This window comes from Marmota monax, unplaced genomic scaffold (assembly GCF_021218885.2).
Source record: "Marmota monax isolate L192 unplaced genomic scaffold, Marmota_monax_Labrador192_F-V1.1 WCK01_AAM20220418_F8-fsc00531, whole genome shotgun sequence".
Classification (NCBI taxonomy): Eukaryota; Metazoa; Chordata; class Mammalia; order Rodentia; family Sciuridae; genus Marmota; species Marmota monax.
The window spans coordinates 1-12,308 of NW_026693530.1; the positions used below are offsets into that span (position 1 = coordinate 1).

The following is a 12,308-nucleotide window of genomic DNA, read 5'->3' on the forward strand; positions in this document are numbered from 1 at the left end:
GTCCCACAATCAGAAACCTCACGCGGCAGAGGGGCCTTCACTGCCCCCAGGGTGTCCAACCCAGACAGGGAGAGACTCCAGCCTTCCCAGGCGTCCTGAGGAGTTCCTGTTTGGGGGTGTGAGGGAAAATCAGCGCGGTTTAAAAAAGATGGCTGCAGCCTGTCCGGCGTGGTGGGAGGGGAGCTGGTTTCCTGGTGAACTTGTTTCTAAAAGGAAAAACAATTTCAAGGAAATAAAAAGGAAAGCTAAACTGAAACCAGTACTGAAACATTCGCCTGATAAGCAAATGGTATACACAGATACAACACGCTAAGTGCAGTACACATAGAAAAACAAAAGTGAGGACTTGATGTGAAACAAAAATATTCACTTAGGGAAAATGTGGGAAATCAAATGAATTTTAAATAGCTACAGTTGGAAGTAAAGGGTCAGGGTCATCTCTGAGAATTTTCTATTGTTTCACCTTCTTTCCCTCTCCTACTCCCCCTCCACTTCCCAACTTTAACACACGTGAATAGAAATATTCCTCCCCCAACTGTTCTTCCTGCCTTGAGTTGTTATGACAAGAAGCCTATTCTTCTATATGTCATGGTCATGTCAGTGATACTCAGGACCAGCCAGGGTCAAAATTCATATTTATGTATAACCCAACCCTGACCCTATTCAATCTCTGAATCCAGCCTTTGAGGGGGAAGAGCCACATTGAGGTATTGAGGTGGGGGGGATAGGATATAAATGTGTATTTTGTTTAGTTTTTCTTTCTTTTTTTTTTTTTTTTTTCCTTAGCAAACTATTCACCCACAGACATGAGGAAAAAAAATAGGGTGGGAGAAGCAGAAGTGTAATCAGTGTTTCTTTGTTTTTACTTCCATTTACTACCTCCCAATTCTGAAATGATTTGGTCAGAGCAGCTAAGTAAGCAACTTTAGTTGGTACCTCATAGACAGCTGGGTATGGAGTTGAAAGGTCAAGCCCTTGCCCTGTACCATAGACTCTGCAGGGAAGTGGCTTTCTGCAGGCTTTATTCTTCTAGTTCACCCTAAAGCTCCTCATGCTGCTTTTCACACCTTTCATGTCACTTCAGTAAGGTAAAAAAGGAAGCCATTCCTTCATGGTAAACTAGAAGCAAGCTTGCTTTTCTCCTCCATGGTCCCCTAAGTTAGATTGTTCTTAACTACAGAGCTGCTGGTCTTTTACTTATGTATATATGTGTACATACATATATATATATACACACACATATAGCTATATATTTTTGTTAATGATAAGGCTTTAAGTGTATACATATATGTGGTTTTATTGAACTATAATTGACAATAAACTGCACCTTTGGGGGGCAAAGCTACTGTGGATTGAACCCAGGGACATTTTGCATTGAGCTACATTCCCAACTGTTTTTTTTTTTTTTTTTTTTGAGATGGGGTCTCACTAAGTTGCTGAAGCTGACCTTGTCTTGTGGTCCTTGTGCTTTAACTTCCGGAGTCTCTAGGGTTGTAGGTGTGTGCCACTGTGCCTGGCTAAACTGTACAGAATGTATACAGTTTAATAAGCTTTGACATGATATACCTATGATACCATTGCCACAGTCAAGATAGCATATAGGATCAGGCATGGTGGTACACGCCTATAATTCCAGTGACTCAATAGGCTGAGGCAGGAGGATCAAAAGTTCCAGGCCAGCCTAGGCAACCTAGCAAGACCCTTCCCAAAATTAAAAAATAAAAAGGCTGGAAATGTAGCTCAGTCTTAGAGCACCTGGGTTCTATCCCAGTACCCACTCCCCCAATGGTTCACATATTCTTTACCTACCAATTTTCCCGAGAGTCCCTAGGTGATGGCTTTCTCCTGTTCTCTCCCACCCTAGCAATCTGCTTTCTGCTACTATAGTTTATTTTCTTGAGTTTTATGTAAGTGGAATTAAACATTATGTTATGGTAATTAGGCTTTGAGCTAATATCCCTGACTACTGAACTGGCTCTCATTGATAACATCTGGCAGTATTGTTGGGACTGACATTTCTCTGCCTTTTCCTTCACTGTGTCACTTTTAACTTTTTCACTCCCGGGCTTGACTCCTCAAGCTACAGAGTGATATTTACAATCAGTGAAACAGGCCTTCCAGCATTACTTGAATCCATGGTATTCAGGGTCTTACTCTCTAAAGAGATGTTATTAGGAGAGCAAAAAACGTGAATGTGAAAGAGTGGAGTGAGGTTATCAAATCCTGGGGATCAGCACAGTTCCCTAGCCATCCCTCTCATGTTTTGGTTAAACAATAAAACCTTTAAGCCTAGTCCAACTGTACATTGCTGAACAACCAGTTGACTTTGCTCTGTTTAAGGAATTCGGCTTTTTTCACAAGAAGTTGCATCCTGGATTGAAAAATGTGGAATGCTTCATTTGGCCCTGCTAGCTACTGAATAAATAGCATGTGGAATGCGTATTCTAGTTAATGTCAAAAATGTCCTCTCTATAGCTATGGCTTTGAAAGCTGAACCCTGTCGTTAATGGCTCAGGGCCTCACAGTATATTTCCTGTGAGCCTTATAGATTTGAAAGAATCTTATTTGTGTTCCTGCATGGCATTATCTAGAGGAAGTAGAACTACCATCTTTCTCCCATATGTGCAGGTCAGCTAACTGTACCCTAACTTATCTAAGATCTAAGTTGTCTCCCCAAAGAGAGACAACTTATCTAAGTTGTCTCACCAAAGTAGTCAAGCCACTACCAAGAGGATCCCAAGAAGGGAATGTATGGTTCTCCCTTTACTTCTGGAGCTCATGTCTGTCACTTCTTTGGAATTTATCCACAAATTATCTGTTAAATGTATTGGTTAAGCCGAGAAATTTTAGTTACATGAAACACAAATCACCCATTGGGACTATTCCCAGCAAGATTACTAAAAAAGAATTTGCAATTTCTATGTACATATTTGGAAGGAATGATTAAAGATCGATGACTGAAAATGTAAGGTACGTAGACATAAAGGCACCTATGCTTTTGAATGGCATCAACACCTCAAATTTATTGTGCATATCCACCGTGTGTAACCCTGATTTAAGTGAATCATTTTACTAACTTGGAGCCAAGATCTGGAGCATGTAACAAAGTAGGTCTGATTTTGGGGGCGTATATTACCAGCAAATAAAGTGTCCTTCCAAGAACAGATCCTTAGCAAATGGAAACAACCATCAGTATCCTCTCCTGTAAAAAGACTGAAAAGGGGTGTGTTCTTGATGTCATTGAAGAGCTGGTAAGAGGAAGGAGTCTTAAATTAAAGGAATATTTCATTGCATACAAGGATAAATAAACTTGATGGAGAAGGAGGTACTTGGAAGAAGGAAGAGAGACTCCTGTGTACGTGGAATGTATTCATTCCCAGAACCGTGAGCATCAGTGTTCTCTGGATTCCAACCTAAAACAACAGCACTGGTCACCAAAGCAGTCAAGCCACTACCAAGAGGATCCCAAGAAGGAATGTATGGTTCTCCCTTTACCTCTGGAGTTCATGTCTGTCACTTCTTTTGAATTTATCCACAACTGACTACCACAACAGAAATCTAGAGGAAATGACAGTTTTTTTTTTTTTTTTTTTTTTTTTTTTTTTTTTAAGAGGTACGAGGGATTGAACTCAGGGGCTCTCGACCACTGAGCCACATCCCCAAGCCCTATTTTGTATTTTATTTAAAGTCAGGGACTCACTGAGTTGCTTAGTGCCTCACTTTTGCTGAGGCTGACTTTGAACTCGTGATCCTCCTGCCTGAGCCTCCTGAGCCACTGGGATTATAGGCATGTGCCACTGTGCCTGGCCTAGTGTTTTCATTTTTGTTTTAAGAAATTGAAAAGAAAGTAGAAAGCCAAGGAAGATATAAGTAGTACTGGACTACCAGTGTTTATATAAAGCATGTAGTTCTTCCAAGCTTCCTTAATTCATCTACTCTGTCTCCCTACTCTCCAAGACACCAAGGGCTGCCTTCAGAGACAAGGACTATATTAAACTGGGAGAACATTCCCTGACTAAATTTAGCTGAGTAATACCATCAGGGAATGTGAGACAGCATTTCCATATTTGTCAGTTGTTTGAGAGAGGTTGGCAAATATGGGACATCTCCAAAGCTTAAAGCTTGTCGAGAGGAAATAGAATGGTACAGACCAGTGGGCAGTAAAGGTGCTAACCTTTGTAAATGACTGCAGACTGAGGACCTAGGTAAAGTTTCTTAAGGGGGTACAGGTTAATAATTCTGAAAACACCATATGTATGACAATATAGAAAAGCAGGGGGTTGGACTGGGGATATACAGTTCAGTTGGTGAGTGAGTGTCTCGCATGCACAAGGCCCTGGGTTCAATTCCCAGCACCAAAAAAAAGCAGGGGTTGGGAGTGGACTTCACTGTGGAAGAACTACTGGTAGTTAAAGTCAACAAGCAGCAGTGTAAATCATATACTCTCTTTTGAGCCATATCCTCAGCCATGTACTCTTTTTTTTTTTTTTTCCTTTTCCAGAATGTTCCTTGAGTGTAGCTCATGGTAAAGTGCTGGCCTAGCATACATGGGGCTAAAGACACATGCTGAATATTTACACGTGTAATGTTATTTTCTGGATTTGCTTCAAAATTATCTTGGTGTGGAGTATGGATGGAAATTTAGATAAGAAAGATTGATTATAAACTGATAGTTATTGAAGCTGCTACATGGGAATTTTCTATTATCCTTCCAATTTTCAAAAATGTTTAAAATTTTGCATGATAAAACAATAAATTGTCAGTCCAGAAAATTATGCTCATGAGCTATCTCATATTCAAACAACATTATCTAATAGCATATGAATATACATGAGGATAAGAGACTAACTGGTCCCAAATGTAGCTAGAATCCCAGGCCTCCCTTTTTCACCACTTCTTAAGGGAAAGTTGATTGGGACAGGATTTTAGACTGCATACCTTGCCTCAGCCAGCTTCCTCCTGGAAAGCAGGCCATCCCATGCCAGCATGGGCCAGAGGGCAGGTGCTGGGGGGGACAGCCAGCTAGCATCCAAAGGAGGGTCTGGTAGAACAGCATGGAAGTCAGGCACTAGAGAAAAACAGCTCAGTCTGTTTTTAACATTTTTTTAATCCAAAAATACATAAAATTATATTTTCTACCCCAGGTTCTTAAACTCTGGAAAAGGGGGAGTAGTTGCCAACCTTAAGTATCCAGTAACACAAAGGCTCATCATATCCATCTCAGGAAGAAGAAAGAAGAGGAAGCAACACTCAAACTGGGGAACCCCCAAATCAGGCCCATGCCCAGCAGAGGCCTTGCTGAGGGACTTGACCCACAACACTTCTTGGCTCTTTTGCCAAAAAAAGGGGTGGGGGGCAACAATAACTAGGCCCCCAAGGTTGGAGGTGTTCTTTTCCTGCTCTTTTGGCTGCTGGCTGAGTTTCTTCAGAGCTAGAATGAACATAGGGTTAGGCCAAAGAAGATGGAGCCCTTTTAAAGCAGAGCTTTGCAGAGAGAACTTGGTGCTTAGGCCTTTCTTTGTACTTGGCCCAAATCCACATTCAGGAGACCCAGAGGTAGGACCTTGCAGCCAGCCAGGCCTTCTGGGGCTATCACAGCTGATCAGTCTACATAGTCACCCAGGAAACCTGGGCCAGCCAGTATTTGCAGCCCTGTTATTGCATGCTGACTGGGTGCATGGGCCAGGGCCTTTGTTCAGCACCAAGGCCTGCCACTGGAGGGGCCTGGGCCACAGGCTGCAGCTGTTGCTGAGACTGCCAGATGTGATGGAGCTCCTTGAACTGCTCCACCATGTGGTCTTTGAGGTCTGGGTTTGAGATCTGTAGGCGAATGCTGTCAGCTGACCAAGAAAGCTCCCCTGAGAACATCTCCAGCAGCAACCTGGCTGCAACAGGCACGACCTGGGAGACAAAGAAGAGAGAAAACTAGTGGCAGGGCTGCCAGATCCCACTGGGCATGAAAGTGGTAGACTGCCTCCTCCAGCCCTGAGCCTTGGTCATTTCTTGACAACCAAGTTCTTACCTCCCAGAGAGCCCTGACCCCCACCCTGGGTCAAGGGCCAGCCCTGTATGCGCCAGTACTCAAGCCAAGGCAGTGGGGCTGAGGGGCACACCTGTACAGTAATGAGCTTCTTCTCTCGGGGTTTTCGGTCAGGCCACTCTTCCCCGAAACAGAAGAAAATCTCAAAGGGTGGTGGGGCACTGGTCTGGCCCTTCTGGAACAGGATGAGCTCTGCATTAAGATCAAGACACCTAGTTAGTCAGAGGCTAGAACCATGCCCTGGGGGAGAGGCAGCCAGGAGGAACTTGTGGAGTCTCACCATTGAGAAACTGCTCCAGGCTGAAGAGCTTGGTCTTGACCTCCCGCTGGATGGGGTTGGGGCTTGAGCCATGGGCTGTGGCACAGGGCCCGCTCCAGAACACCTTGCATTGGCAGAGACGGATGGCATACAGGTCTTGACCCTGCAACTGGAGGATGAGCCCTCGGTCTAGGACATCCAGCAGCTGGTTGGTGTAGAAGCGTTGCTTGTCGCTGGGGATGTCCTCAGGGCTGGGGAATCGCACTTGCTCCAGGCTCACAGGGCCAAAGAGTTCCACCTGCTCTTGGGTGGCCTCCAGTTGGCTATAGAAGAGCCGGCAGCCTTGTGGGTTGCTGATGGTAAGGGCACAGGGTGGCCGCCCCCGGTATTGGAACTTGATCTCCAGGTCTGTCACTGTGGGGCAGAGGGGCAGGCCACCCCAGCCATGAGCCTCCCCACCTGTTCTGCAGCCAGGAACAAGCCCAACCTCAGCGGCTCTCTCACTTTCTCCCTCCCAGCTTCCCGCGGGGCTGGCATACATACTTTTGTTCTTTCCCGTCATCCTCCACCTTCCTTGCCAGCTCTACCACAATCTCCAGCACTGTACCCACCCCCAGCACACCCAGGTTCCTTACAAGGCAGCATATGGGGGCTGATCAGCAGGTCAGGCAAGAGTTGCTCTCCTGTAGGGGGCAGGCTGGCATCCAGGGGCCCAGGCTCCACGTTCGGCAGGACCCCAGGGAGAAGATGCCCAAAGCCAGCAGCGTCGCCATGAGGAGGTGCCAGGAGGTTGGGGGCTGGAGCTGGGGGACCCAGCCCCACAGGTGGCTGGAGAGCTGGTGACCACTTGGCATCTTCTTTGGGTAAATAGGATGCCATTGGGGGGCCAGGCTGCACTGTTTCTACAGACAGTGGGGTGGACAGAGCCATTAAAGCCACCTCTAGAAAATGCCTCCCAGGCCCACCAACTCCCACCTCCTGCCAACCCTCAGCCTCCTTTCAGCCCCCTCCCAAGTACCTATGGTACTTGTCACTTCTTATGCTAGACCCCCAACCGTACTACCTCCAAGCCCCACCTGTGATGCTCAGGCCTGGTAACATCCTCTGGAGCTAAAGAGAAGACATGGGCAAAAGAGAAGAAGGCAGAGAGAAAGGAAGGCAGGTTATTAAACTGTTCTGATGCTGAGAAAATAAGGCTGGAGAAGCACAAGGCTGTCCCCTCCTTTCTTCAGCTCAGCTGAGGCCAGACCCTACCTCCAGAGAGTCCAACCTTTATGAGGGTCAATCAGTCAATGTGACATGCTGTGTAACAACACAGCCCAGGGAGGGACAAGGTAGGCACTCTGTTCCTGTCCTTCAGATCCCCAAGAAAATAAAAAAGAGCCGCAGAGGGCCATGGGCTCCAGAGGAAGGGACCGCTCAACCCTAAAATAGGGGAGGGCAGCAAAGCCCATCTCGTCGGTCAGTGGTCAGTGCAGGCAGCTGGATGCAGCCACCTCCTCACTGCCCTGCCCCCACGCACCTCTTCTTCTTCCTCCTCTTCTTCTGTACATACACTATAATCCTCAGTGGGCTGGGACTCTGCACAGCAAGGGAGAGAAAAGGACAGGAGGGGAATCAGTGACAATGCAGGAGTTGGGACATCCAGGCTCCATTTGGGCAGCCTGAGAGGTTTCCCAAAAGCCCTGCTGGGCCTTCTGCCCTCCCCAAAGCTATCCAAACACAGGATGAGATGAAAGGCACCACCACCAGGAACTGGTAGGGACCTCTCCCCTGACGCCAAGAGCCCAGAACAATGGCGGTGGTGAGGAAGAACCATCTGGGCCCCTGAATCCATTCCAAGCCCTGGAGTAATGACCTTGCAAAGCCCCAGCACCATGTCCTAGAAGGGCCCTGGGCCTTCCTACATTCACAGTAAGCCTCCCAGGTGGTCCATACAGGACCAGGCATGGTACCTGTGGGAGCAGGGCCATTGGAGCAGACCTCGTAGATCTTGTAGGGTTGAGGCGGCATGTCCCGGGGCCCATCATAGATGAGGCGGAAGTCCCGGCTCTTGTTAAGGGCACAGCGCAGGTTGGCCTTCCACTTGGCTGGATCAGCCTCGTCCACCCCCTCAGTATATTTCCCCGTCTCCTTGGCCCAGGCCTGGGACAGGAAGAGAGGACAGTTGACCATGGAGAACCTCACTCCTTGAAGCCCCAGCTATCCTTTTCTCTACCTTCCTGTCCTATAGGAGTCCTTGCTGAGATCTGTGGCCATAGGCTGAGCCTTGTTGAGCTGAGGGACTCATCTGCAACAAGTGGATGTGAAATAGTCCTTCTCTTGGGGTTCCAACAAGCTCAATAAACCCCGCAAGCTTTAAGGGGTATCCACGATTCACTGCTCCTAGCAGGGCAAAGAGGTATAGTTTCTACATAGGACAAAGTTACATGGTGGATATGGGTACATAATCTGGAGCCAGGCTGGTATCGAAACCAGCATGTGCCACCTGCCATGTCACTCTGCCTCTCTTTGCTTCATCCTCCTCATAATACCTATTCACAGGGTATCAGTGAGGGCTCCAAGAGTCAATGCCCATAAAGTACTCAAAACTGTGCCTTTATATAGAATGGGATGGATGTGCTTCAGCTATTGGTACGCTGCTCCTACTGCTGCTGCTGATGGTGATGTTGAGGATGCTTGCTAAGGTCTATCACTGAACTACACCCCCAGCTGCTACTATTATTTTAGATGGCAATTTGGTGATGTCAGGATTACAAAAGTTTCTACCCTCAAACCCAGCAACTGGGTTTCTATAGAATTATATAGACTAGCCAGTCACAATGGTGCATGCCTGTAATCTCAGGAGGCTGAGGCAGGAGGATCTCAAGTTCAAAACCAGCCTCAGCAACTTAGCAAGGCCCTAAGCAACTTAGCAAGATTCCCCCTTCCTTTTTTTTTTTTTCTTGTGGTACCCAGAATTGAGGCCAGAATAAAAAATAAAAAGGGCTGAGGATACAGCTCTGTGGCTAAGCACCCACAATCCCAGGTACCAAAGAAAAAATTAGACTTAACACAAAATTTTATACATACAGCTTATTCACTGTAGCACTATTTGTAAAAGCAAATGATCTGTGATATCCAATGTCCATAGTGGGGGCTGGTTAAATTATGTCTAGCTGGTTAAATTATGATCAGCTCAGAGAATTGAATATGCAGGAAGAGAAAGGAGGGAACTTTTTATACACTGATTGATCTTAAATATGAAGTGCAGACAGTATGTATACCGCTAGCATTTTTGTGAAAAGCTGGGAAAAGATAGGTGGTATTTTGCTTGTCTGCACGGAAATCTCTCAGGAAAGATAAACAAGAATCTGAGGTTGAGGCAGGAGGATTGCAAGTTCAAAGCCAGCCTCAGCAACTTAGTGAGGCCCTAAGAAACTTAGTGAGACCCTGTCTCTAAATAAAATACAAAAAAAGGGCTGAGGATATGGCTCAGTGGTTGAGCGGCCCTGGGTTCAATTCCTGGTACTAAAACAAAACATGGAATCTGATAAAACTATTGCCTCTAGGGAGTGGAGTGGATAGCTGGGACAAGGGTGCAAGGGAGACTTTGCTGTAAATCATTTTATACCATTTTCATTTTGAATTATGTAACTGTTATATATTGAAAAATAAGAAATGGATTTGAAAAAGAACTCTGAAAAGGGAAGTTCAGGTACAAATATTAAGAAACATGTATCCAGGGGCTGGGGATGTGGCTCAAGCGGTAGCGCGCTCGCCTGGCATGCGTGCGGCCCGGGTTCGATCCTCAGCACCACATACAAACAAAGATGTTGTGTCCGCTGAGAACTAAAAAATAAATATTAAAAAATTTTCTCTCTCTCTCTCTCTCTCTCTCTCTCCTACTCTCTCTTTAAAAAAAAAAGAAACATGTATCCAAGTTTTAAAAATAAGCATTCTCTTTGACCCAGAACTATCCCCAAAGTTCCAGTAACTATCCCCAACGAAACCATTTAAAGGTTAGGACTTAAGAAAGTCTAGATGAAAACGTGGTTTTCCTAGTATGGCAATATGTAAATCAATGGATGTGTAACTGATGTGATTCTGCAATCTGTATATGGGGTAAAAATGGGAGTTCATAACCCACTTGAATCAAAGTGTGAAATATGATATATCAAGAACTATGTAATGTTTTGAACAACCAACAATAAAAAATTTAAAAAAGAAAACGTGGTTTTCAACACTGAAATACGAAAAGCAGCCTGAAGAGTACAAAAATTGGTGTTGGATGCTAAATCTTTCCAGTGGAATATTCAACAGTCACTACAAGTGATGTGGGCATATTTTGGAAAGGAAAACTAGTTCTGATGTTGGGGGAAAATGGTCCAGGTCCTGGGTGCTCTGGCCCATGCTTATAATACCTACTAGCTACTCCAGAGGCTGAGATGGGAACATTGCAAGTCAAGCCAACCTGGGCAACTTAAAGAGACCCTGTCTCAAAATACAATTCTTTTATAAAAGGAGGGGCTAGGGACACAGCTCAGTTGTAGAACACTTGCCTAGCACACTTGAGGTATGAGTTAAATCCCTAGTTCCACAAAAATAAAATAACAAGAAAGAAAAAAGATTTGTAAGTTATAAAATAATATATGGCTTGATTCTAATTTTGCATTACATATACACATAGAAAACTGGAAATTATCAGCAGTTATATTTTCTATTAAAAAACCTATTATATTTTATTTATTTTTGCATTACAATTCTTAATATAGCATTATACCATAATTTATCATATCTCTGATTATATATAAGATATGTTGACACCAAATTCACATCTTCATCCATGTATTTTATATAATGATGAGGGTCTCCTTCCACCATCCATGCTATTCCCCTTCTCCCTCCCTTTCCCTCCCACCCCTATTCCCTATCTAGAGGTAATCTTCCTCCCTTGCTTTCCCTCCCAACCCCATTTTAAGTCACCCGCCTTATATCAGAGAAGACATTTGGCGTTTGTTTTTTTGGGATTGGCTAACTTCACTTAGCATAATCTGCTCTAATGCCACCCATTTCCCTGCAAATGCCATGATCTTATCCTATTATATTTTCTATTATAAAAATGATAATGGGGACTTCCTAGCATTAAGATTATGGATGAATTGGTAACCTCCAATTCTATGTATACTGAATGTGTGCTCCTGGTTAATGGCATGAGGCTAGAACCAGGGGTAGGTAGAAGTCACTAGAGGCTTTCCCAGGGACTTTTGGTCCCAACTTTGCTCTGAGGCACAGGTTAGAAAAGGTAACCCTATGGCTATGTTCCCCCTTGCTGCCTCCTTTTTTTCCTTGTGGTACTTAGAATTGAGCCCAGAAGTACTCTCACATTGAGCTTCATCCCCAGACCTTTTATATTTTTTATTTTGAGACAGGGTGGATCAAACTTGAGATTCTCCTGCCTCAGCCTCCCAAGTTGTTAGGAATGGAGGCTTGTACAATTTTGCCAGCTCCTATGTCCCCAGTCTAAGCCTGGTGTCACCTTGGCAAGGCAGCTGAAGACTGGCCAGCCTTGAGGAGATTTGTGTGTGTTTGTGTGTGTCCTCTTCCTAGGGGTGGGGGTGGCTTTAGAGGTCCAGGCAGCACCCTGCCCAACCCTTACCTTGAAGATGGTGTTGTCTCCGTCCTGGCTGGGACCATGCCGGGTGGCATGGCGCCAGGGGATGTAGAAGAATTTCCTTTCCCCGTTGACCCACTGAAGTCCTGGGTATTGGCAACTGTTCACCTGGGCCACCAGCCAGGGCTTCAGCCGCACCCGGCGGGGTGGCGGGGGAGCCCCAGGGGCTGGCTGGTTCATGGCAAAGGGGTCTGCAGGAGAAAGCAAGAGGGAGCTCAGCAGATCGGCAGCTGGACGCTCCCTGCCCTAGGTGGGGCAGAGGACTGGGTTAGAACTGCCAGGCGAGGCAGTTGGGGCGGGGCCGCTTGGGCAACTGCTAGGCAACGCCTGCGGCTGTGAGGTGTCTTGACTCCTCC

At 45.7% G+C, this 12,308-nt stretch overlaps 1 protein-coding gene across 2 annotated transcripts; it reads right to left on the bottom strand.

The window, feature by feature from the left end:
* Positions 1–5,087: 5,087 nt before the first annotated feature.
* LOC124102285 (interferon regulatory factor 5) lies at positions 5,088–12,213 on the bottom strand. 2 transcript variants are annotated; one of them, XM_046458537.2, is made up of 8 exons: positions 11,938–12,209; positions 8,255–8,444; positions 7,822–7,880; positions 7,376–7,409; positions 6,935–7,201; positions 6,321–6,713; positions 6,114–6,232; positions 5,088–5,901 (listed from the first exon to the last, which is right to left on the bottom strand). In XM_046458537.2, exons 1-8 carry the CDS (start codon positions 12,130–12,132, stop codon positions 5,656–5,658), a joined length of 1,503 nt encoding a protein of 500 aa, XP_046314493.1. In that variant the 5' UTR covers positions 12,133–12,209; the 3' UTR covers positions 5,088–5,655. The 2 variants fall into 2 exon arrangements, with proteins under 2 accessions (XP_046314493.1, XP_046314494.1); XM_046458538.2 differs by having other exon boundaries at positions 5,697–5,901; positions 6,023–6,232; positions 11,938–12,213.
* Positions 12,214–12,308: the final 95 nt, after the last annotated feature.

Coding starts and splice junctions, on each gene's coding strand:
- LOC124102285 (XM_046458537.2), bottom strand. CDS start 12,132: ATGAACCAGCCAGCCCCTGGGGCTCCCCCGCCACCCCGCCGGGTGCGG. Junction 7,881..8,254: donor CAATGGCCCTGCTCCCACAG/GTACCATGCCTG, acceptor CTTGCTGTGCAG/AGTCCCAGCCCACTGAGGAT. Junction 5,902..6,113: donor AGAAGCTCATTACTGTACAG/GTGTGCCCCTCA, acceptor TTTGTCTCCCAG/GTCGTGCCTGTTGCAGCCAG.